The sequence below is a fragment of the Megalops cyprinoides genome, chromosome 3 (genome assembly GCF_013368585.1).
Source record: "Megalops cyprinoides isolate fMegCyp1 chromosome 3, fMegCyp1.pri, whole genome shotgun sequence".
NCBI lineage: Eukaryota > Metazoa > Chordata > Actinopteri > Elopiformes > Megalopidae > Megalops > Megalops cyprinoides.
In genome coordinates this window covers 43,677,593-43,703,489 of record NC_050585.1, presented here as the reverse complement: position 1 = coordinate 43,703,489, position 25,897 = coordinate 43,677,593, and the positions used below count along the sequence as shown (strand labels likewise).

The 25,897-nt window shown below is 44.5% G+C and overlaps 2 protein-coding genes across 3 annotated transcripts; both read left to right on the top strand.

The window, feature by feature from the left end:
• The first annotated feature begins 1,248 nt into the window (after nt 1-1,248).
• On the top strand, nt 1,249-13,926 carry hspa4a (heat shock protein 4a). Its single transcript, XM_036524238.1, has 19 exons — nt 1,249-1,626; nt 3,670-3,727; nt 4,279-4,419; nt 5,132-5,254; nt 5,982-6,081; nt 6,177-6,310; nt 6,507-6,751; nt 6,925-7,001; nt 7,177-7,328; nt 7,744-7,850; nt 7,976-8,109; nt 8,900-9,081; nt 9,451-9,543; nt 9,773-9,928; nt 10,543-10,668; nt 11,493-11,600; nt 11,690-11,809; nt 11,932-12,093; nt 13,636-13,926. Exons 1-19 carry the CDS (start codon nt 1,520-1,522, stop codon nt 13,843-13,845), a joined length of 2,535 nt encoding a protein of 844 aa, XP_036380131.1. The 5' UTR covers nt 1,249-1,519; the 3' UTR covers nt 13,846-13,926.
• A 2,111-nt stretch (nt 13,927-16,037) lies between these two features.
• Nucleotides 16,038-24,479, top strand: rnf14 (ring finger protein 14). 2 transcript variants are annotated; one of them, XR_005004834.1, is made up of 9 exons: nt 16,038-16,105; nt 16,970-17,132; nt 17,258-17,388; nt 18,826-19,329; nt 19,824-20,052; nt 21,190-21,362; nt 22,015-22,145; nt 23,026-23,183; nt 24,405-24,479. XR_005004834.1 is itself a non-coding variant. In XM_036524572.1 (8 exons), exons 2-8 carry the CDS (start codon nt 16,982-16,984, stop codon nt 23,090-23,092), a joined length of 1,386 nt encoding a protein of 461 aa, XP_036380465.1. In that variant the 5' UTR covers nt 16,038-16,105; nt 16,970-16,981; the 3' UTR covers nt 23,093-23,991. The 2 variants fall into 2 exon arrangements, 1 of the variants encoding a protein (XP_036380465.1); XM_036524572.1 differs by lacking the exon at nt 24,405-24,479 and having other exon boundaries at nt 23,026-23,991.
• The last annotated feature ends 1,418 nt before the right edge of the window (nt 24,480-25,897 follow it).

Here is a 25,897-nt window from a genome sequence, read left to right as displayed (position 1 = left end):
ACTTTTGGTCAAACATGTGTTGTACAAAACAATCTCAGCCTTGAAGCCCAATATTAAATGCTGAAATGTCATTTGATCCTCACCTCAATATTGGCATGGGCAGAGAAGCAGACAAAGGCCAAATGCATAGGAGAGCTGTGGTGGCCATATTGTATGAATTTTGACACAGGAGATTAGAAATATGCACAGTGTAATGTTCCTTTTATTGGTTATTTAAAGTTACTATAAAATTATTGCATGCTGTTTAACTCTTCAGTCTCAGTGGTCATATTAAATAAAACATAGGAGAGCACCTATCCTTCAGGAGAGATTATAAATTATATATCCAGATGGTCTGCAGCATACCCTACTCACTAATATTTATTGTTTTCCCAATTTATCCTTATTGTAGATTAGGCCTAATGCCACATTGGGAGTATTACCGTAACACATATTTTAGTGGGATTGTTGTTGTAATGTTACTAAAGAGCAAGAATGAAGTAGAACATAAAGGAAATGGCCCAAATCCAACCACTACTCTATTTTACTAAATTTAATGTCTCATCTATTGTAGAACATATTAAAAGGAAGATCTGGTGAGTCATTCAGAGAGCTTTCCAAATCTATATGGTAGTGTTACAATGATATATGACAGTTTGTTACAAACAGATGGCTATTTTCCAAAGACCTCTGTTGTAGAGTAGATTTATTGCTTTGACACTCCGGTGTCTCTCATCATCTTTGCCATTGAAAATCCCATCCCCTGTGCAACACTCACTGGTATATACTGCGCACATGCAGGCAAAAATTATTGTTAGCGTAGTGAGGGGTAGAAGGAGTAGTCACGTGTTTCTCGCCCTCCCTAAGTCCATTATTGAAAACAAGTGTAATATTTTTCAATATAGTATTAGATTTTAAATTAAGCTATGTTGTATGAGTGAACTAATGTGTAGCCAGCTCACATTTTATAAAGTGAAGGAGAGGCTCACTGTTATGTTCCGTTTGTTGCCATTACACTGAGAAGAGCCTGTTACCACGGGCATCAGTTTATTGAAGCCAACGATACACAAATCCACTGATCTATAATCGCACCCATTTCATCATCAGTTGTAGAGCACATGCAGATCGATGACAAAAAAAATCCCGAGCATCTTCGCAGCGCCTGCGCTGAACTGATGCCAGTGAACGTACAAGCCAGGTTAGACAACACGCCCTTGCTGTAGAAAACTCGAGAGCCGTCTAGAACAGTTTAAACCTCGCGAGAAGAGCGTGAGATTTAGCATGAGACCTCCCGCAGCAAACGAGCGGCCGGCGTTTACCGTATAGCAGTTAACAGTGAAGTGGATAATGCAATGAAAAAGACATTTGTATAAGCCAGGACTCGAGTCGTTCTATATTTTTATACATCGTGGTTTAGTTTGAGCATTACTCTACTGTTTTATTATTTTAGAGCAAAGACATCCAAGTACAGTGAGATATTTCTTCTAGCTACCTAGTTAGCTAACGTTAACGTTATCAATTAAGATAGCTACAGTGAAAGATGTCAGTGGTAGGATTTGATGTCGGCTTCCAGAGCTGCTATGTTGCTGTTGCTCGTGCCGGAGGAATAGAAACCATAGCCAATGAGTACAGCGACCGATCTACACCGTAAGTACAAATTAAAATGTCTTTTACAGATTCCTTTTTATGATTTTTTTATTAACATGCACCATGAATTGGCTTCAACAGAAATGTTAGCTGGCTAAGCTATATGTTTTGCGGCCTTGCGCAGTAGCTTACTTGCCAAGCTAGCTAAGAAAAACGGTGCGGATGACCAGAGCGCACGTGAGTGCAGTACATCAGTGTTAATTTTTACACAATTATTTGGCAGTTGATTAGCTAGCTAGTCTAGGTATATATTTACCAGTAGTCCTACTAACGATACATGCTATTCTTTGTTTGAGTGTAAGGTTAGCTAACTTGCAAAGTCACGAAATGATGGAAATTAGCAGTAGATAGCTGCCGAACGAGCGTGAGATACCCGGCTAGCTAGTAGTCCCTGGTGCGTGGCCTGAGTTAGCTTATTAGCTAACGAGACTAGGGATACTCAAGGAGCTAGCTTGCTAGGAAACGTTGGATTCGAAATACTCAAGTTGGACATAGGACAGTAAACATCTTAGCAAACCATGACCAGAATCTGAATCTTAAAATGGGTAAAAATGGCTAGTTAGTTGACTAACGTTACCTACATGTTCAGAAGAAATAATGCATAACTACATATTAATTTCAAAGGGAATTGCTGATAAACGTTCCAAAATTCAGGTTAGCATATTAGCTAATTTATGCTAATTCGCCTAATTGTAGTAGTTGTAGCGAGTGGCGCATCATAAGCAGCCAGTCGGGCTACATTAGCTAGTTCGTTTTAGCTAGCTCGTTTTCGAGAGTGTTCGATGATACTTGCGCTCCGTCTGCGTCACGATAAGCAGAACGCGTTCTTTAGAATATCTTTCTTTGTGGTGATGATGACGATGACGACGATGGCCCATCGCCGCCGCAATGAATTAACCGTAGCTAACGATCATTAGCGGTCTAGAGACTAGATATTCCGCATATTTAGAGTGACCATCTTATAAGATAGCTGACGAAGTAGCTTGAGATTCATAAATATTACGTAGAGTCGATACGACTGATTTTCATGTAAAATGAATTGAATAAGAAATTTAGTAAATTATTTTTGATATTGTAATGAATGGGCTGTCGGGTCGGTGTTGGGTATGAATTATACTACATAATAGTTACCTGTGCTAGCCACGTGATATCAGGTACAATGAAGTAGGAGGGCCCAGACCGCTGACAAGTGAGACTGATTGACAAATTGCCGACAGAGGTCGTTCAACCTCCTTTAGCGTGGTACTTCAGTCAGCGGGTTTTTCCAGAGCCTCTGTTGCTTTTGAAAACTCTCATCAACCTTATAATTATAACTCTCATTAATTTGCTGTTTTTATCACTTGACCCTTCCCAAAGCTCTTTCCAATTTCTTCACTGTATTTACTACTTCCACCTAAGTGATGAAGTTGAAATCCATGATTCCCCCAGTTGAGTACGATTATTCGTGTTCTTTTATTTAGGCTAATCGTGTGAGTTCATTTGCCATTACAGGTGGCTCATAGGGTCTCGTCATGGAAATTTGTACCAGTAATATTGATCTAAATATCGAGACGGTCGCCTGGCAGAATAATTTGTAAGCGTTGTGCGTGCAGAGACGTTTGTTCCGTTTTTCCAGTGTATTTCACTATGGCTGTAGAGTGTATGTCAAAGATGAAAAGGCATATGTGAATTCGAAGGGTTATTAATCAGTCATCGCTGTTGTCTGTCTGTTGGAATTCCTAAAAATGTATGTTAGAATTCAGGGTTTGTTTGGAGGGACAAACCTCTTTCTTTACCTTTTTCACAGTGAGATATCTGTGTGAAACACTGCAATTTTGTTCATGACATATTTCCTGATTGGGGTTTGAGTTTCCTGTCAGACCTGTTTGCATATTCCCTGCTACCTTGAAACAGTGTACTGGTAATAAACACCTGTTTAGTTTGCCACCTCTTAAAAGCAATCATTGGATCATCAATAGAAAAAAAACATACGTAAAAAGTGTGTGTGTATACATGTATGTATGTATAAAGTTGAGTTTGAACTTCGTTTCATTGTGTTTCCAGAGCGTGTGTGTCCTTCGGACCTCGTAATCGTTCAATAGGTGCAGCAGCGAAAAGCCAGGTAAGCCATCGTAATCACTGCGTCACCTAATGCAAAAAATGCTGTCACTAGTCTGTGCAATAGTGCAATAGAGACAGTTATTAGATATGTTGCCTAACAGATGGCCACTTGATGCTGTGTTTTTTTTTCAGCTGGATGCAGCAATATTGATGTTTAGCCCTTGCTTGCACACATGCTGTGGTTTTGCCCTTGCCACACATTTGGGTGCAGTGTGACATAATGAATGACCTTATTTGCTTTGTTTAGGAGAATAAAGTTGCTCACTGTGATGCTGCTTAATAAAATGTATAAGTTGAAATAATTAAATGGTAAAAAGCATATTAAGTACTGTCATTCATGTGGATCAAATGTGTCAGTTTTGCCAAAGAAATGCAGGATAAATAAGATGCCTAATTGTAGAAGAAAATGCACATTAATTGAAACCCTCTGCTTATGATGTAAGCTACCATTTTTGTGGCAGCTGGACTCTTTCAGCATCTCAGCCTGTGTAGTGCATGAAGCATCGAGGTCCCGTGAAATAAACCTAATCCCAGAGTGTTGTTTTGATCCAGGTTGTCACAAACTGTAAGAACACAGTCCAAGGGTTCAAGCGTTTCCATGGCAGGGCCTACACTGACCCCTACATCCAGTCTTCAAAGTCCAGCCTTGTCTACGATCTCGCCCAAATGCCCACGGGGACAACTGGCATTAAGGTAACCAACGAACAGGTCGTGCATCAGGCCTGAAGTGATAGGAGTTTGTACTGGAGTAAGAGAGTCTCTGGAAGCTGCATTTTATCCCTAAGGTCCCAGGATAGCCCTGTCAGTTCAGAGTCACGAGGACTGTTGTACATTCACTACGAATGAATCATCAATTGACCTCATCCCTTTTTATGTTCTGTTAATGAGAGAGACTTGAGTATAGTATTTTATGTATTTTTTTTTTACTCTGAATGACTCAAGGGAGGCCAGGTGGTCAGAAAAGTGACCACTTGTACCACCTGTACGCATGGGCACCCTACTTCAAAAGTGGAATTTGAGCCATTCCCCCCTCTTAGGGAGAAGTTTGTTGCGGTTTTACTCGAATGAAAGGCGATGAGGTCAAACGCGCATACAGAATGAGCCCTGTGAGAGGTGGGCGAGGCAGTAGGAATCACAGTTAGTGCAGCAGCTGTGAGCTCCATTTTGAGAACAGCCCTCTGAGACAGAGTTGCCCCAGAGCATTTTACTGTTCTGCTGCTGTAGTTTATAGGTCGTTTCAGCTGGGTTTTTTCCCCATGTAGTTGAATGTACTGTGTGCTTTATATGTCGACAGTGTGCTTTATGTAAACACCTCAGATTTGCACAGAGTTCAGTAAGGAACGTGAAGTACGATCCGGTGGTGGAAAATAAATGTCCCTGAAGAATGTTGTCATTTTGCGTCAAGGTGATGTACATGGAGGAAGAGAAGATATTCAGTATTGAGCAAGTGACCGCCATGCTGCTGACCAAACTAAAGGAGACTGCTGAGGGGGCGCTGAAGAAGCCAGTGGCCGACTGTGTCATCTCCGTAAGCACTTTGCTGCTCTTCCCCTGCACAGTTTCAGTTTCTGCAGAGTTAAAATCGGGTGTTAATAATTAAATTTGGTTGCTTGAGAAGTAATTTGGAGCGTAGCAACTGCAGCCGTATTATCGCTGTTAGTGAAGTGACAGTAAATCGTTCAAGGGTTGCAAGGAAATGAATATTTAATGAGTTGTGACTATTTATTTATTTAAACTTAGAATGGGTCACCTTGGGTCCACCTGGAATTTGGTTCTAGGTCTGGACGCGGGACATTCTGGAACACCAGTATACAGTGTTTGATTCCCAAAGCCAGCTTTCAGATTGTAAATGAAAAGCCGCTGGCAATCAAAGCTAACTTTACTTTTAATGGGTCAAAGCGGTTCCCCTTGGAATAATTTTTATTTTTTGGTCTGGACTCCAGGGGCACTTTGGCACACCAATATACAGTATTTAATTGACACAGTGATTGAGATTTTAGAAGCAAAGATGAATTTGAAAGATGAAAGGCGCACAATACAGTTTTACTCCTTTATGCACATGGATCTTTACTAAGGCAGTTGTGGGTAAAGGACCTTGTTCAAGAGTACAAGTGTCCTAGCAAGGATTCAAACCAGCAACCTTTTGTTTATAAGCACTACTCCTTACCACTACACCACATTACTATGCAGGATGAGTGGATGTGTGCTTTTTTGTGGTTGTTGGAGTAACGGATGAGCCAATGGCCCCTCTCCAGGTTCCCTGCTTCTTCACCGATGCCGAGAGGAGGTCTGTCATCGATGCTGCTCAGATCGCCGGCCTCAACTGCCTGCGGCTGATGAACGAGACGACTGCGGGTAAGTCTGCTCCCGGCGAGCGTTGGGGTGTCGGGGCGGAGGCACGGATTCCTCCGCAGGGGTGACGTGACGCCTTTTTCCGCTTGTGCTTGCAGTGGCGCTGGCATATGGAATTTATAAACAGGACCTCCCGGCCCCTGAGGAGAAGCCCAGGACTGTGGTGTTTGTGGATATCGGTCACTCCGGATACCAGGTGTCGGTCTGCGCGTTCAATAAAGGAAAGCTCAAGGTGAGAGCGGAGCGGGAGGCATTGGATGTTTCTGATATGTGTGACATGGCCTCAGGTCAGAATCTTGAGAAGTGTGACCCACATCTTTCTCTTTCTCTCCCTGTCATTCTCTGCCTGCCTCTCACTCTGCCTGCCTCTCTCTCTCTCTCTCTCTCTCTCTCTCTCTTTCTTTCTTTTCTGGGCTAATGCATTTCAGGTTCTTGCCACAGCTTTTGACCCAGAGCTGGGTGGGAAAGACTTTGACGAGATGCTGGTGAATCACTTCTGCGAGGAGTTCCAAAAGAAGTACAAGCTGGATGTGAAGTCCAAGCCCAGGGCCCTGGTACGCCTGTACCAGGAGTGCGAGAAACTCAAGAAGCTGATGAGCGCCAACTCTTCAGACCTGCCCCTGAACATTGAGTGCTTTATGAATGACATCGACGTCTCTTCAAAATTCAACAGGTCAGCCGACTGAAACAGAAACCCTAGCCCTAAGTTCATTGGTCGAGCTCATGTGGGGTGTAATTTAAGGGGGATTGGGGTGTACGGTGCCGTCATTCATGAAAACGCATCATGACATAGGGCCGGCGCATTGAAACAGCTTCTATTAATATCTCATTACCGTGTTGTTCCAGGGGCGCATTTGAGGAGATGTGCGCGGGGATTTTGGCCAAAGTGGAGGCTCCTCTGCGCAGCGTCATGGAACAGACCAGTGAGTAACTGCAGCTTTTCAGCCTTAGGCACGCACAAGCGTCAGCCTTCCGGGGGTGGGGGTGTAGTTGTGGGTGGGGGTGGGGGGGGGGGGGGGTGGATGCGGTGGGGGTTTGAAAACGGACCCGGCAGGATGTTAACGGCGCCTGATGTCTATCTGTTATCTCTCCGCTCAGAGCTGAAGAAGGAGGACATTTACGCCGTTGAGATCGTGGGCGGCGCCTCCAGGATTCCTGCTATCAAAGAGAGAGTCAGCAAGTTCTTCGGGAAGGAGCTGAGCACGACCCTGAACGCGGACGAGGCCGTGGCCAGGGGCTGCGCCCTGCAGGTCAGCATTCCTTTCAGCTGTCTGAACCAGCGGCCTACAAAAGCATTTTTGTGTTCAGGCATGTTATACAAAACCTGTGTGCATTTTTCTCTGCTTACACATTGTGTCCATTTAAAAAAAAAAAGGTGTATGTATATATACGTGTATATATATATATATATATATATATATATATATATATATATATAATATATATATATATATATATATATGACCAAGTGAACAGTGTTGGGGCGCATGCTGAGTGTGTCTGTACTAGGCTGATTCATTCATTCCCTTTTTGGTATGTCCCAACCAAGTGCTTTCCCTGGGTTTCCTCTCAGAACCACCAAAGGCCCTGTTTTAACAGCACTACAGCGCTGCATGAAGCATGTGCTTTATTTTTAACTGGGTTGTATAATTCATGACTCCACAGTGTGCCATCCTGTCCCCTGCGTTCAAAGTGAGGGAGTTCTCCATCACTGATGTGGTCCCGTATCCCATCTCCCTGAAGTGGAACTCTGCAGCAGAGGAGGGGTTGAGGTAAGGCCTCCGCCCTGTTTTTTAAAATTAATTAATCAATCAATCAATTAATTAATAAAATTTTTAAAAGCATAACATACAACCGATGGCATTGCTGAGACTGTTTTAATGTGCTCCTTTTTCAGTGATTGTGAGGTATTCCCAAAGAACCATGCAGCTCCGTTCTCCAAAGTGCTAACTTTCTACCGCAAGGAGCCCTTCTCCTTGGAGGCCTACTACAACACCCCTAAGGAGCTGCCCTATCCGGATCCCACAATAGGTACAGAAAAACATGCATGAGTGTCTCCTGTGTCCTTTCGCCTCTCGAATGGCCAGCCCAGCGCGCATACCACTCAGAGTAGAGCGGTTCATGGATGACTTTGATGTTCCTGGTAAACCTGCTCTCATGTGGCTCTCTCAAGCTTTCCTCCTGTGTGGTGAGAGCAGTGGGGTCAGGCAGTATGTGGCACTGCAGGATGATGGGTTTTTATCCCTGAGAGGCACTTTGCTATCATACACATTGAGTGTACATGAATTTGAGCTGGTATATGAGCTTGGCCTCAGCAGTGTTTTAAATAGTGTATTCAGTGCTGCTTCACCCTGGATAAGTTGATACATTATGTAAGATAACATGGACAGGGCAGTGATGTGGAGTCTTTGTGATCACGACCAGAGGGTTGTGGGTGGGACTAGAAATATCCTGAGGGTGATTCACCTGAGCCACTTGAGCACAATACTCACCTGGTTTGCAGAGTATGCTTTATTCTAAAGATGAGCAACTACAAGAAAATTAGAGTGTGGATGAGTCGAGGTTGGGGCATATCATTGGCGTCTGTGGCATGAAGAAGCTTGTACCATTAGGATGCCTGTGAGGGTTGCCAGTTGAGGGCAGGGAAATTACCACATAATGGTGACTGTTCAGGCGGTGGGGTATGGAGGATTTGGAAAAGTGAAAGTGTTTGGAATGACTTTGCTTGGGATTGAATTCGTAAGTGTGTGGGGTCAGGAGGGAAATGAACCAGAAAGGAGCTGAGCGCACAAAATCTTAACGGCTGTGCTTTGGTGGACAGGTCAGTTCATGATCCAGAAGGTGGTTCCCCAGGCGTCGGGCGAGAGCTCCAAAGTCAAGGTGAAGGTCCGGGTGAATATTCACGGGGTCTTCAGCGTGTCCAGCGCCTCCCTGGTGGAGGTGCAGAAATCTGCAGAGGGCGAGGAGCCCATGGAGACCGACACGCCTACGAAGGACGAAGAGGTAAGGACCGCCCGTTCTGTGCCCGAGCCTGTTACAGGTTGTCCGTGCTCTTATGTACTGCAGAGAGGAAGAGCTTGGTTCACAAACTAATCCCCCGCTCAGCAGAAAAGCAGGAAGAGTCAGTGACACAGAAGCCAGTCAGCAAGTCTCAACAGCGCAGGATGTCAGTTCTGAGAATAGAAGGGTTTGACAGCGCTGCCGAATCTGTCTAATTGAGTGCATGTGCACATTACCCCGGCTGAGCGACCTGGGCGTGCCGATCGGCACAGAGGTTCACGCCCCACGCGGGAGTTCTCTGTCGCACTTCTGTTCTTGGCCCGTGTCCTTGAGGAACCGGTCGTTGATAAACATGAATTGCTTTCTCTCCAGAACAAGATGCAGGTTGACCAGGAGGAGCAGAAGGCTCAAGGTGACAGCCAGAAAGAGAATGAAGATAAGAAGTCTGAGACTGAGGAAATGGAGGTATGGGAAAATCCTTCTTTTGTGCATCTCTTAGTCAGTGCAATTTAAAGGATTAATATTTTATTCTAGGGGAACAGCATGTATTGGTCCTCTTAACATGCAAAACCTTTTACAGTCATGCTTGCATAAAATTGGACATTCCCAGACAAAGGGTTAATAGGAGAGCTATGCTTTACTCTACTAATGTATGCATAACAGTATGGATATTTATGTTTCATTTTCAATCCAGACTACAACAGAAGATGGCAAACAGGAGAAGAAAACTGATCAGCCACCACAGGCCAAGAAACCCAAAGTCAAAACAAAGACTGTGGACCTTCCCATAGAGAACAGCCTGCACTGGCAGCTAGCCAACGACATGCTCAATCTCTTTGTGGAGAATGAGGTAACGTTTCATGCAACTACACGAATCTGCAGTTGTTGCTGAATAGTTTTAGGGTGGTTTCGATTTCGCTTCAGGCCATTTTGTTTTCTCACTCTTGATTTATATGACTTGTTTTGAACGGGCTAATTAGCAGATGCTGGAATATCTCAAGCGGTTCCTAACTTAAGCGCTTTACACACAAATGAAGTATGCGAATGAATGAATGAATGAATGAATGACTTTTCACCACTTTGAAAGCTCCTGCTTCCGCCACCACTTCGTATAAATGTGTTCCTGGTCCTAACAGTACATCTAACAAGCATACAAGCATGATGTAATCAGGGAAAAATGCTTTAGCAGATGCAATATTTCAGTCTCATTGAGGAGGTCAAGCAGAGGAGTGAATTTTGGTTTCCTGCTCCATATGAAATGTAATGGTGTTTCTCTCTACTTGTTGATTCAGTCTGCACTTGTAACAGGCTATTTAACACAAATCAAATTAAAGCTGCTATTGGAGGGAATTGCCCATGCCTCCAGCAGCTACTTCAAACAGCCAGCCTGGGGGTGTGTATTGGAGATGTTGAAGCCGTTTTGAAGTGATGTGTAATTTTTGCATGGGTGGCTCTCCTCCGCAGGGTAAGATGATCATGCAGGACAAGCTGGAGAAGGAGCGGAACGATGCCAAGAACTGCGTGGAGGAGTACGTGTACGAGATGAGGGACAAGCTGCACGGCGTGCTGGAGAAGTTTGTGAACGAGGCGGTGAGTGTCTCCTCCCAGCCACCCTATGCCAGGGCTCTGCAGCTCTGTCCTGTAGCCGCAGCGCTGTGGCTATGCAGCTCTGTCCTGTAGCCGCAGTGCTGTGGCTATGCAGCTCTGTCCTGTAGCTGCAGCGGTGGCTATGCAGCTCTGTCCTGTAGCCGCAGCGCTGTGGCTATGCAGCTCTGTCCTGTAGCTGCAGCGGTGGCTATGCAGCTCTGTCCTGTAGCTGCAGCGCTGTGGCTATGCAGCTCTGTCTTGTAGCTGCAGCACTGTGCCAATGCGGCTCTGTCCTGTAGCTGCAGCGCTGTGGCTATGCAGCTCTGTCTTGTAGCTGCAGCGCTGTGGCTATGCAGCTCTGTCTTGTAGCTGCAGCGCTGTGCCAATGCGGCTCTATCCTGTAGCTGCAGCACTGTGGCTGTGCAGCTCTGTCCTGTAGCTGCAGCGCTGTGGCTATGCAGCTCTGTCCTGTAGCTGCAGCGGTGGCTATGCAGCTCTGTCCTGTAGCCGCAGCGCTGTGGCTATGCAGCTCTGTCCTGTAGCTGCAGCACTGTGGCTATGTAGCTACAGCGCCATAGGTATGTGTGTATGTAGCTCTGTGTTGTTGGAAAAACGGGTGCTCTTGATGGTCTGGGTGCGGTCATTCTGAAAACTGCGCTATGGTTCCTCTCTTACATCTTGCCTTTTATTGCCACTTATTGCCACTGTGCACATCATGGAATTGTATGTAGAGTTGTAATGGTCATTTGCTTGACTTTTTTTTCTATATAAGAAGTTTAGTGAGAAATTGATCTGTTTTTTTTTTTTTTTTTTTTTTTATAACACAGGACCGTGACACTTTCTCGTTAAAACTTGAGGACACCGAGAACTGGTTATATGAAGATGGAGAGGACCAACAAAAACAAGTGTACATTGATAAACTGGCTGAACTGAAGGTGATTCCCGGCCTTTGTCTCCGTCCAAATTGTTATGGAATAACCAGTCCCCTGGTAATGACAAAAATAAACATGCATTCTTTCCACAGAAACTTGGCCAGCCCATCCAAGACAGATACATGGAAGCAGAAGAGAGACCAAAAGCATTCGAGGAACTTGGGAAACAAATCCAGCAGTACATGAAAATTGTCGAAGCCTTCAAAACCAAGGTGTCTGCACCATCCAAGCTGGTGGTCACATGACCATTGTAGGGAAAATTGAGAGATTGAAATGACTGGTGTTCTCTAGTTTACTATGCTTAATCCAAGTATTCTTTTGTTCTGAACCCCAGGAGGAGCAGTATGACCACCTGGATGAGGCCGAAGTCACCAAAGTGGACAAGATGGTCAATGATGCCATGATCTGGATGAACAGCAAAATGAACCAGCAGAGCAAACAGGATCTCGCCCTCGACCCTACTGTGAAGGTCACAGAGATACGGTCGAAAACAAAGGTACGCTTCCGGTCCTCTCCTGTAGGCCAGGCACCCCTGTGACTGGAGTACTGCAGGCCTGTGCAGTATTGGTTTCTGATTGGTGAAATACTAAGTACCTCAAACACACGGCCACCTTTATTCCTTTGGTGGAAGAAGTGATCCAATTATGTGATTATCAGAAACACTTCCACCCCTCCAGGATCCAGGGTTGCCTGTTGCCCTCTTCTAAGGGTTCAAGGCCTGCTGATCTTTCATGGTTGGGATGAGAAAACTCAAACATAATATTACTGGTTGTGCACACTTTACCAGAAGTGTAAGGAGCTCCCTTGGAAATCACCAGACCTTGAACACTGGGGAGAGTGGTCAAGTTTTTTGTTGTTTGCCGGGGCACCAGACGGTTGAATTGCATGTTGCTGTGGTAAGACTGAATTGTGTAGATGCACAAAGGCTCAGAGGGATTAGGGGTAGGTGACACCCAGTTCATTACCGTGTGCATCATTTAGTATGGCTGCTCAGCTGTGCTCACAAAGACCCACTGCAGCCCACAAAGACCCACTGTCAATCCGATTCACCTGCCATTCTAAACCCATGTCATCGTATGCCCTCCACCATATTGCAGGGTGCCCGGCATGATGCCATTCAGGTGTAATTGCCTGCTTAGGATTCAGTTTGGTCCTGCTGTCAGGTGGAAATTGGCATATTTTTTTTGCAGCGGCCACTGCCATCTGCTGAAAAGCTTATGTAAGCTCAGTAATACCCATTTTTGAGGTCTACAGCTGTACCAGCATATTGTTTTAGTCGCTGGGTTATTACTGATCTTAAATGATCTGTTTAATCTGAAAGTGAGCTTCCTTTTACATAAGTGAGGAAAAAGTTTGACTTTGATTTAGTTTTTCATTAGGAAGAGATGCCTACGTTTGAGACAATTCATCTCGTAGCCTGTGTAGCTTTAGCTGTTTATGTTGACAAAGTAGGATAGAGTAGAGCATGTTTCACTTAAGCCCTGGCTAAAGTACACAAAATTGCTGTATTCATCATTTAGGTATCCGTTAATGGGTTCTTAACTGGCTATTTTGCCAAAAAGCCAAGGAAACCTTATGTTTGCTTCAAATGTTTATTTCAGTTCATGGTAACAGATACAGCTGCATGTGGAAAAAATGCAGCTTTTCTCTATCAGTCATTTGTGCAATAATGTGAAATATGGAAACGGGATACCTAGGGCATGGCACAGCCAACCTTGTTAGGCTCTGGCAAAAGACAGTGAAATGCCAACTGACAGTTTGAAGGATAACCGTGCTTTCCCTGCCTGGTTCAGGATTAGCTGAAGAGGCCGGTGGAAGGATGACGTAAAACTGGGCAAAATTTCAAACTGAACAACCAGGATGGATATGACTCAAATCAGGTGGTTCAGTGATTGGATGGGAATGAAAACTGTAGCTTTTCAGGACCAGGGTTGAGCCTCTGTGCCAATTAACCTTTTAAGACAACGATTAACTAATTCATGGAGGTAACTTCGACGTCCTAACAGTGTGCGCCCTCCTTGTCGTTGCCCTGCGTTAGGAGCTGTATTCCGCCTGCAACCCCATCGTCTCAAAGCCCAAGCCCAAGGTGGAGCCCCCCAAGGAGGAGAAGGCAGCAGAGCAGAACGGGCCGGTGAATGGACAGGAGAACACGGAGGCCCAGCCAGCCAGCCCCGAGAAAGGAACCGCGGGCAGCCAGCCGGCCCCCGAATCCACAGACAACAAGCTACCCGAGATGGACATTGACTAACTGCTGCTGCAGCTTCCTTGCTTGTCTCAGGCTTCCACGATGCTGAGATGTTAGCCCCCCCCAGCCCCCCCTCCCCCTCACCCACCCCCTTCGACCATTCTTTGATGTTATTTAGGCAGTCTGACTCTTTCCAGTAATACTCTCAATCCGCCACCATGGCATGTTCCTATTTTTTTTTTTTTTTTTTGGAAAATAAATTTACCGCATATCAATCAGCCTGTTGTGTGACATCAGGACGTGAGTGCAGGGTGGAAACTTGCCCTCTGTGTGTCGTTGGCACGTCTGGTTCCATAAACGTTGTTTTAAACATCTCATTGCCTCAGCTCTTATTACCGCTGTTTGAGAATGTCAGCTCCAGAAGTTAACGAGTAAAATTAGAAATTAGAGTAAATTATATGTCCAGATTTATGTGTCTCTCTCTCTCCCCCCCTCCCCCCTCCTCCTTAAAAGGCACCTAGGGTTATTCTAAGACAAAAACCTAGTTGGTGTTTGGTTGGATGTCTAATTTAGCTGTTAGGGCACCATACTCTCTCCAACCTGACACTTTCCCTGGGGTTTATTTCCAAATACATGGTGACTTTTGTCCAGTAAACTTAAAATGAATGTCAATCTGATTAGATATGTGTTCATATATAATTGCTAGGTAAACTGCAGACTTTTTTTTCTGAAAACAGCCCTATGTGTCCTTTAAGGTCTCTTGGAAATGTTGGATTGATGTCTGTATCGCTGAAAAATGATTAAAATTGGATAACGGTGTGATGTATGGGAAATGAGTACATGAAGCACAAAGAAAATATAGCAAGAGCAATTGTTCATGGTGTGCTTAATATGAAGAATTGTTACTTTAAAGCAGTATTTTCAATGTGTTCTGAGGAGAGTTCTCTGGTTTAGCCATTACATGGCGTAAGAATTGGTGTTCATCCCAGTCACTTAAAATGGATATCTGTGTACAAACATTAAAAGTTTAAGGCACATGTCAAGTGTAAGACTACTAAGATCTGTCAGTAAAGCTAAAAAGAAAAACAAAAACAAGAGCGTATATTCTTGACGCATACTGTGGTGATGGGATTCCTTTCTGTAGACCTGTGTGTTGTTTCCCAGACAAAAAGAAACATTTGAGCTGAACTATAAAAAAGAGAAACCTGAAGTTTGTCAGTGCTGAAGTTTGTCAGTGTTTTTTCTTGACTTGATTTTGGGGGCCACAGTTGTGGCCAGTGCTCTCAGGTGTTACAACAGAGTCTCTGGGTGCTGAAACACTACATATAAGCAAATGATAAAATGTACAAGTTGTGATCTGACCATTCTTTATCATCTTATCATTCTTCACTGCCTCTTGCCTATCTTCATCTTATAAGTGGAGAGCGTTCATCAAAATGGCTGCTGTTCCTCATTCATTTGGGTGCTACACAATAATGGTGGCTAAGGTGAGACAACCCTGTCCTTTATTGCATTTTCACCTTTCAAGCATTTTTTAAATTCTTGAAAGATGCTATGTAAATGTGATTAATACTACGAAGCACAAAGCCAAGGATGCTTTGGCAGTTCAAGGCCCACATACTGTCTGGTTTAGACACCCTGTGGCTGCTCAGAACTTTCATGCAACTTTTAATTACTAACAGGGCTTTCAACAAACATCAGATAGTGTTGTCCCAAAAGAAAACGAATAATAAAATTAGGCAGCAGATGGAAAAAAAAATGCGTCGGTAATGTAGCGTTTGAGTTGCCGAGTTGCCATACAGAAAATTTAATTTGACTATGACGGTCCAAAGACTGCCCCTGTTTTCATAAATTGGTGTAGTCTGATGGGCAGAACTTTGGGGGTTTGAATCTAATACCGTTGTGTCTTTGGCAATGCTGAGGGAAAAAAAAGGGTGCGGTACAGCAATATAAAATGTGGAGATTATACTTGACAAATGTGAGAATTTAGGTTGCCGAAGAATGAGTGAAAAACGTGGGAACTGTGTTTTGCAAGTTGCCGCTGATGAAATCCTAAGTAAGATGTTTGCAATTTGACGCAAACAAGGAACGGCGCTGACGCAAGGGAGCGCTGTAGGTTAGCGTCACTGAGCAGCCAGCAATCGGAAAGCGCAGGCGAATGAGAGAGACTGCGGCAATTGGGCTCTTTACGGGACTTTCCTGTAGAGGGTGTCATTTGTTTTCCAATCACTTAGTTTTTTTGCGCTTCGCTCTAGCCGAACTCAGTGGGGGTAGCTCGTCCTGCGTCATCTCTGCCGTCTTCCTGTGGGTGCGGAGAAACAAGGTAGCTGGCGAATTAAATGTCACACTAAAGATTTTGAGCATGCACAGATAATTTTGCATATCATGTCACAATGTGATTAACAATGTCATCTTTCTGTGTCACTGGTACGTTTTGGTACTCCTAAGGCAGAAATGGGGCCGGGCCGTTGGGGCCTAACTGAACGATTTAGCTATCCACAGAGTGAGCTTGCAAGCTAGCATTGTCATTTGCTGTCATGTTCTCAGTTAGCTGGCTAGCTAAATTAACTTGCCCCCGGTTATCTCACTATCCTTAAAGTTGCTAGCTGTGAAGCAAGTAAATCATTGCACTGGATTAACAAATTTAGCTAGATCTAGCGAGGAGTAGGGAGGCACAACTTTGAATTTTGAGCTTGAGACAGACATCGACGCACGACCATTTTTAAGTTATGCGCAGCTAGCTGTGTCACGTAACTTGGCTACCAGCATAAAAAATGTTGAAAACTCAATATACCGGTTGTGTCAGAAACAGCCGCTGAAGGTTTTGACTAACAATATAGCTAACGGCAGCACAGGACACTCAAATGCAAGCATGCCACTTAGTAATTCATTGAGTTCGATAGTCTAGCTAGTATAACTATATGGGCAGTTCACACGGTGGCTTTGGTTTACTAGCTAATGTAGAGAAATCTCTAACTACAGGTCTGTTTGTTTCGATCTAAACCCTGCTTGCTAGCAGGCCAGCTACCCATCATGTATGTAGGTAACACAGCAAGGGGATTTTCAAACACAATAACCTGTTAATATTTAATGTTGGCTTGTCGTATGCCGACCCACGCATGAGAGGGTTCGTCATCGAAAGGCGGAGTTGACACACCCGGCTAACACTTCCAGTGTCGCCTTGCAGGAATGTAAATCAATGTCGGAGGATCAGGAAGCGCAGGAGGATGAGCTGCTGGCCCTAGCGAGCATCTACGATGAGGAAGAGTTCCGCAGGGCCGAATGCGCTCAGGGGGGCGAGATCCAGATCTGCCTCGAGCTGCCTCAGGATTTCAAAATATACGTAAAAGGTTTGTTGTCTGCTTTATGAATGCATCCATGCTGTCTACCTGCCGAAGTCTGTATATATTCTGTATATATTCAACTATGCAGGCCAATAACGTCCATCGACTGTGTGTGTGTGTATTCTTCACAGGAGACAAACAAAGTGAATACAGTGTGTCTTTTTTACCTCCGCTGGTGTTGAACTTTGAACTCCCTCCGGACTACCCTTCGACCTCTCCGCCTTCCTATACGCTGAGCTCTAAATGGCTCTCCAGAGCCCAGGTGAGTCTCACCTGCTGAACCAGAGCCTTCATGGTGGTGATATCTTTGGTCGTGGCTCCAAAACGGTGGTCCTGCGTTGCGCTGTGAGAGAGGTTCAAAGATGGTCATTGTCATGATCTTGCGACCAAAGATAGCCTGGGACAAAATTCTGACAGTGTCAGAAATTTAGGATAACCATCTCACAATGTGACTGCTGCTACGACCTATGTCTACAAACCAACCAATAGGAATGCAGCATGAAATGACACAATACGTTAGCTAACACAAGCTCTCTTTGTGAGGACATTGCTGAGCTTAAAACATTGCAATAGTCATCACAAATATTCGTTTCGTTGTACACGTAGTGTGTGTCGGTGGAAAAAGAGAGATCATATCAGTAGACGCTACAACACACAAACGTATGTTTATGTATGCTTAAAAAATACTTATCTCAAGCTCTCTTTGCAAAATTGGCATCCCAAGTTGGCCTCTTTTCCCTAGCCTCGACCTGGTCCACATTCTCCTCCTCCTCTTCTTTGGATTTTTTTCCATACACATAAGTACCACTATTGCAAGTACTCGATTCTTGCTTAGCTTCATTATTTACTACTATAGTGGCACAGATGGATGATGCACGTTGATGACGTTTTATTGTTGCATATTGACTTGCATCGTAGCCTATGATTCAGTAGGTGTTATCACCGTACAGTCTACATACATCAAACTTGATGTCTTACCCAAGTTTATTAGATCCATATCGCACAATGTGGCTTGCAATAAACTTGCAAAAAAATGAGATTGCTGAAATCTCTCAGTCTGTAGGTGCCATTAGTTTGTGTGTTTTTTTTTTTTTTTTGAAAATTAAATAATTAATAAATTATTGGTTTTTGAGTATTTGCTTCTTCTGTTTCATTTTTTGTCAGATGTCGGCCAGCATTTCTGTAGCTGGTCCAAAACTACATCCGACAGGATGTCAGGATGTCGGTGTTTTGCCAGCTCTGATAAATGGCAACACCACTAACATGCATTTTGTTTGCATAGCAGATACACAAGAAACTTGCATAATATTGACAATGTTAAATTTGTACAATGTTCAAACATTATTGTCATTTAACAGAAGCTCATATCCAGAGCAACTTACATTCATACAGCTGGATATTTACTGAGGCAATTTGGGGTTAAGTAAATTGCCCAAGGGTTCAACAGCAGTGCCCCATCGGGGACTCGAGCCCGCAATGTTCTGATTACCAGTCCTGCTCCATCCTGCTCCTTACCACTACACCGCACTGCTCCCCTATTCGCTGAGGAAGTTTTTGTTAATGTCATAGGTTAATGGCACAGCTGCAGTTTCTTACATAGCAGTTGTACCTGCAGCCTTGCAGGGTTGCAGGTTCAACTCCCGAAGCACTACACCACATAACATGCAATCCACTAGCAGCCTCTATCTGTGCCTTCCAGCTGACGGCTGTGTGCAGGCGCCTGGATGAGCTGTGGCAGGAGAACCAGGGCTGCGTGGTCCTCTTCTCCTGGATCCAGTTCCTCAAAGAGGACCTCCTGGGCTTCCTCGGCATCCAGTCCCCGCTGGAGATTGTCAGTGAGCGGAAGAGGACCGAGGTGGGCGCGAAGACGGCGGCAGGGGGAAGTGTGCCGGCGGAGAAGGCAAGGAAGAAGCCGCCGGACCTGCGGGCCGTGGTGGAGATGGACCCCCGCACCGACATCCTACCTCAGCTCCTGGACTTCGACGAGGCGCAGCAGCAGAGGGTCTTCGACAGCAAGGTGTTCTGCTGCGGCATCTGCTTCTCGGAGAAGCTGGGATCCAGCTGCATGTGCTTTAAGGAGTGCAAGCACGTGTACTGCAAGGCTTGCTTGAGCGAGTACTTCCAGATACAGATACGTGACGGCAACGTCCAGTGCCTTAACTGCCCGGAGCCCAAGTGCCCCTCCGTGGCCACACCCTCACAGGTATCCACGTGTGCGTCTGTCAAATCCCTCCGTGTGAAACAGAGCTAACATAATTATGCTACCTGCCCACCTGTCACTTTGTTTGCGCTACATTATTGTCATTTGACAGATACTCTTATTCAGAGCGACTTGCACAGGTTACAGTTTTGATATTCTATCCAGGTATAAAGCTGGATATTTACTGAGTTAATTTTGGGTTAAATACCTTGCCTGAGGGTACAACAGCAGTGCCCCAGCGGGGAATCGAATCAGCAATCTCTCAGGTTACGAGCCCTGCTCCTTACCACTACACTGTTTAGCAAGTTTTATCTTTGCTTGTTGTTCGGGAGTTTTATTTCTGCTTTTTCCTTGCACCAAAATTCAGGATTTTGTATTACAGACCATGTGTTAAGAATGCTCCCTCTCAAATAACATTTCGCTGAGTGCTGTCCTGACTGTCTCCTGCACTGGAGTGTGAGGTCTGTTGGCTGACCGTTGATACGGTGCTTTTGCAGGTCAAGCTTCTGGTCGATGAGGAGCTGTTCGCCCGCTATGACCGCCTGCTGCTTCAGTCCACCCTGGACCTCATGGCCGACGTGGTGTATTGCCCGCGGAAGATGTGCCAAACGGCCGTCATGGTCGAGCCAGACACAACCATGGGAATCTGCCCCTCTTGCCAGTACGCCTTTTGCACCCTCTGCAAACGGGGTTACCATGGGCTGTCCCACTGCAGAGCCACTGCAGGTAAGGGGTCAAGGGTCAAAAAAACACAACCTTCACACAACTAAGCAATCAAGCTGAGCTATTTGCAGATCTTGCGGAAGCTAGTGGTAGGATAATAGTTTTCATGCAAGCTAATGTTTTTTTGATTTGGTTATTCCATCCATGTATTTAAAGTACGGATACTTACAATTATTGTAAATGCACTTGAATGATGTTATACTGATGACATTGTTATACTAACAGTGTTATAACGAAATTATACTAACAGTATGGAAAGTTACCTGATTACCCAGTTTTGCATATTATATTAGAAGTTCACAGTAACAGTGAAATCAGTTTTACCAGATAAAACGAGAGCACCTCCTCTCCACCCCATTTTGGAAGAGTAAGTGCATGAGGGAAATGTACAACAGCAGGCACTGCCAGCAAAGCAAGCAATTTAGCACACTTATGAATTCAGAACAACCTTTTAAAAAATGTATGATTCCATTTGGAGAGGAGATCGGCTGCTTTTTGCTCTGCAGATTGCTGCGGCTCCAGGCTTAGCCAGGCTCATGCTACACCCATGTGATGTTGCGAGCTCCAGAGCTCTGTGAGGAGTGGCGTCTAGGATGATGCCAGAGTTTAGTAGTGTAATCAGTTATGTAGGTACTGTAAAAGGAATGAAAATGGGATTGGGGTTAGACACGGCCGAACTGGGCCAGGATTGGACAAACACCACTGACCGACAGGATATGAGCAGATTGATTGGTGGATGCCACTCTGAATGGGGGAGTACTCCCTTGCCTCTCTGATGTGGTGGCAGTGTAGTATAGTGGTAGAGCTGTCGCAAAGCTGCTGCAGAAATGGATATTACTTCTGGTAAGAGTCTCCATTCACGGCTGCCCCAGAAGCTTGCACCATGCTCCTCTTCTTTGCTTCATATTGTGGTAAGGAGCAGGACTTGTAACCGAAAGGTTGCTGATTCGATTCCCCTTTTGGGGCACTGCTGCTGTTCCCTTGGGCCAGGTACTTAGCCCAGAATTTCCTCAGTAAATATCCAGCTGTATAAATGGATAACATGTACATACTATAATCTACGCAAGTCGCTCTGGATAAGAGCATCTGCTAAACGCCGTAATGTGAATGTAAATGTAATGTTTTGTGCTTGTCTCACAGACGAACTGCGGAGCCTGAGGGACGAGTACGTGTCGGCCACCGACGAGGCCAAGAAGTTCCTGGAGCAGCGTTATGGGAAGAGGGTGATCCAGAAGGCGGTGGAGGAGTCCTTCAGCCGAGACTGGCTGGACCAGAACTGCAAAGGCTGCCCGCGCTGCGGCACCAACATACAGGTACCCCGCCCGCTCCGACAGCCCAGTGGAGAAGCACTGGGGAAACAGTGGGCGTGGGGTTTATGGCATTTATTTTATGAGGGCCAAAATATTTATATTTCTCTCAGAGGAGAGTGGGATTAAATTCTGGGTCTGATGAGGGAGAAATATTTGCATTTCTCTCAAATGGGTGTGGGGTTAAATCATGATTTCAAAGTATTTATATTTATCTTAGAAAGAAGAGGGCTTAGATTGTGGATTTTATGATGACCAAAATATATTGGTGTCAGATAGGTGTGGGATTAAATTGTGAGTTTTATGAGGGCCAAAATACTTACATTTCTATCAGTAAAATGCTGGCTCATTAGTGTGTTTGTTGGCAAACCACTGTTCATAATGTTATTAGTCTAAAGCGCTGCAGTATTAGGTATGGGGCCAAATATAGATGGCAAATAAAGCGCAGTATAATCCACAGTTCACAACTTTCTAAAAGGAGCCATCCAAAGTGTAACTCCAGTATTGAGTTATGATTGTAATTAGCTATGAAAGCTTGTTCCAAATTTTAGTTGTAATGTGGTAACATTAGACTCGTCTTGTGATGTCATTTGAATGCATGTGCTATTGTCTCTCTCGCTGGGCAGCAGGGGCTAACACCTGCGCTGTTTCTTTACAGAAGGTAGACGGCTGTAACAAGATGACCTGCACGTCCTGTAAACAGTACTTTTGCTGGCTGTGTCTGAGCCTACTCACACGCGTGAACCCGTACAGCCACTTCAACAACTCCTCATCCCCCTGTTACAACCAGTGAGTCTCCTCGCCTCAGCACTGCGCTCAGGGTTTGTGTGTGTGCACGCGTGTGTGCGTGCGTGCGTGCGTGTGTGTGTGTCTGTGTGTGTGTACGCATACGTCCAAGCGTATGCAAGTAAGCCTGCAAAATCTGTGAAAGCACAATTTACTTTCCAGTGTCACTCAGAAGGCTGAGTGACCCTTACGAGTGGATTCCAAAGAGGCTTGTGAGTGTCTCTGACTGTAAAGGTGCTTGTTCCAAGTGCAGGCTGAGCCCCGTGGCCCAGATTTAAAACCAGCCATGCCATCTGCCAACAATTACCAGGTGCCCACGGCGGCTGAACAAATTGGCTTTGTTCTGCGGGGGATGTGGGTGGGTAGGTTGGCCAGGATTTTCCTTGTTGTACCACTGTCAGCGTTCCTGCGACTTTGTCGGGCACCTGCGTGCTGCTCAGATTACATCCTTGAAGTAGCGCTTATCTTCCATTTGGAGCCCATTTCACTGTGGTGCACTGTGGGACTTGTAGTGTGAAAATTGGTGAATAGTGAAATTGGCATGCATGTGTATTGGAGGATTGCATTTTCCCCCACACAAGATCAGAGTTTGATGGGAGACCAGACTAAGTGGCAATCAGAAAAGTTTGGTTAAAAATTTGAATGTCTTCTGCCACTGGAAATGGTGTCATTAGGGCCCTGAATGCATTTGAGTGGTGAGGTTCTGCCTGAGAAAGAGGCCTCAGTCTTTCTGTTTGATCTCTTTGTAACAGGAAAATAGTGGTGCACTCACCTTGATAAACACCACAGATGAGCCACATCATTGATTACATGCAAATGGAAGCTACAGAGAGAACCATTTTTGCTGAAGAGGCCTTCTGAAAACCTTTTTTGTGTTTTTTAGGCTGTTTCAAGGAGTCGATATTGACGAGGATGAGGATGCCTTCTGGAGTGATGAAGACGAAGAGTAAGAGGAATGGCTTGGACCTGAGGGCCTGCTCTTTCTCTCTCCCTGCACCTTAGTTTATGTGACCGACAGAATCTGCCCAATGATTTGATTTGGTTTGTGATCATGATTTGTTGTGCTTTACCAAAAAAAAGAAGTTTTTAAAGGCATCACTTTCTTATAGTGTCCTTTAACATGGCTCTGCTTACTGGTTTTATCAAGCGTTTAGTCTGAAATGCAACAAAGCAAAACCATATCAAAATATGAACACACAGTAAGCACACCTTCGTACTTCCCAAAGAATGAGTTTGAAAGCCTGTAGTACCTGGGGCTCAAGAGTTGTCATTTCTCCCCCTGCTGCTACATTGGCCACAAGTTTAACTACAACAGATGAGATGTCGAAGGAGGCCTATCCCATACTGTCTAAACAGACGTTTGTTTGTTTGTTAGACAGAATGGCTGCTATAACTCTACAGAAGATATATCATATTTTGTTTAAAAAGGTAGTGTAAGGTTTGGTAAAATGGGTTTGTGAAACCCCTTTATTTGAGTAAAAAATGTTGTATATTTTTCCATTCTCACCTGAAAAAGGAAACGTTCCCTTTTCTCCTTCACTACAGCAAACCACTTTGAAAGGTGCGGAATTGTCGGCAGTACAACAGATTCCTGTCTTTTGTTATTTAATCTGAATACTATGCATAATAGTATCATCTGTGTTGTTCATAAGCTGACATTTAAACGCAGCATATAGAGAGTGTAAATAAAGCTTTGCCAAATGCTATGTTTGGTTGCAGTCTCTGATGGGATGCTCTGTGGTTAGATGAGGGTTCATACATCTGCCAGTTAATAAGCTGTGTTGACTACCAGTAAAAATGTCAGGAATTCAATTTATGTCTTGCCCAATAAAACAATAGTTGAACTCAAGGAATGTCTGATCCCTGTGGCCGGTGTACATCATTGCATTTTTGTGGAGGAACTGAAAATGCACCATTAACAGAAGAATCAGTGGTGTGCTAGCTGCACTTTCAGACCTCGGGGTATAATTCTGATTGTTTTCCTCATATTATGAGACTCATGGCTTTTTAATTGGATGGAAGATTGGACAGTATGGTAATGTTAAAGATCATCTTTAGTATTTTGTTGATTTGTTTTATTCTGTATGACTGACAGCTGTCCTACGCCAGTTCATGAGATGCATGTATAAATAATGTCTGGCCTGCATAAATAAAACTTGTAGCAGGATGGAAATGAAATGAGCAGAGTAGTTGGAAATTCCAACTCTCCGACTCACACCTGAGGTTTCCTGAACTGTTTTCATTTTTTGCTGTTCAATAAAGAAAGTAAAGAAGTCAACGCCCTGAAGAAGAATCCTCTCAATCCACTGGCTGAGCCTGGGCCTGTAGCCAAGTATGGATGGTTAAAAGTGACTGAGCAAAAAGCACGGTAGTGAAGGTGGATTGGTCCCTCCAAACTCTCTTCAGGACTGAGGTAAAGCAGGGCAGCCGTTCATGAAACATTTTATAGTAATAACATGCTGCAGACAAGCAATTTATAAATCAGTTGACTGAATTTGAACTGCATGCAGGCATTGTACTATATGGGTGATATTTTCCATATAGGATTGAGGCATATTATTCATCTGGAATTTGGGTCTCATGTCATGGCTTAGTGATTTGTCTACAGCGGTCGTATCAGAGGGGGTGAATAGGGAAGGAAAGACAGACCACCATTCAGAGCTAGCTAAGCCGTTGCCAGTGCTGTGTTTGCACCCATAAGGAGAAGAAAAAAGAAATGAAAGCACACGGTCATCACAATCTACCCTCAGTTAATTAAAAAATGCGAACCCAAAGCAGGATGAACCCACACTTTCCCAGTCACTCATGGGTTTACTGCAGTTAAAAAATGTTCCCTGCCTGGAGTAATAATGAGTTTCATTAACCTGCCCATGGGTCAAGATCCTTACTGTGTTTGTGGTACACAAAAGCCTTGTGTCCTCACTAGCCCTTTCAGAGGGGAATCCAACTGTTAGGATGGTGTTTCCTCACCAGCAGTATATGTGGACATAGCACAGCGTGACTGTGATGAGAACAAAACACTGGAACAGTGTCAAATCCAGCACTTTGAGAACAGCACTTCTTGCTGTATTTAAATCTGACACTTGCTGTCTGACTGACAGGGTGGTGAATAAGCCATTTTTATTTACATTTACTCATCTGGAAGGTATTCTTATACACAGTGACTTACATAGTAGGGTGTGATTGTGCATCCTGATAAGACCACCTGTACAAATTCACAAAAACATCACTGTCATGTACAGTATAAACAAAAGTAAGACGTAAGTATGATGCAGAACAAAAATGAACAGAATGCTAATCTGGAGGCTAATACAGTGGTAGTGATTTTGACTAGTTGGGGGTTTGAGTTGCGGGTGGGGGACCTTTAACCTTTGACCTCTTGAGATTCCCTTCATTGAAAAAGCCAGCTACATAAATGGGTAGCGTTTAAAAGGTAAACCGTTTCAGATGCTCAGAACAATAGCATCTGCATTGCAGAGGGATAATGTTGTAGGCCTATTGTTGGAAGAGCTACTGTACTTGCTCTATCCTGTGTTGCTGGTAGGAAAGATGGAGGCTTACTCCAGGCAGGTGGAGCTGTTGTGTCAGTGCAGAAGGGCAGCAAAGCAACACTGAGATACCTGACTGCATCTAAACACACAGTTTGATTTCTACAGCGTTGTTCTGGCATTCGTAATTTTAATATCCCTAATTTTATTGGAGGCGAAACAGTACAGTCCTCTCCTAGAGTACACAGTACGTGTTACACGGCATCC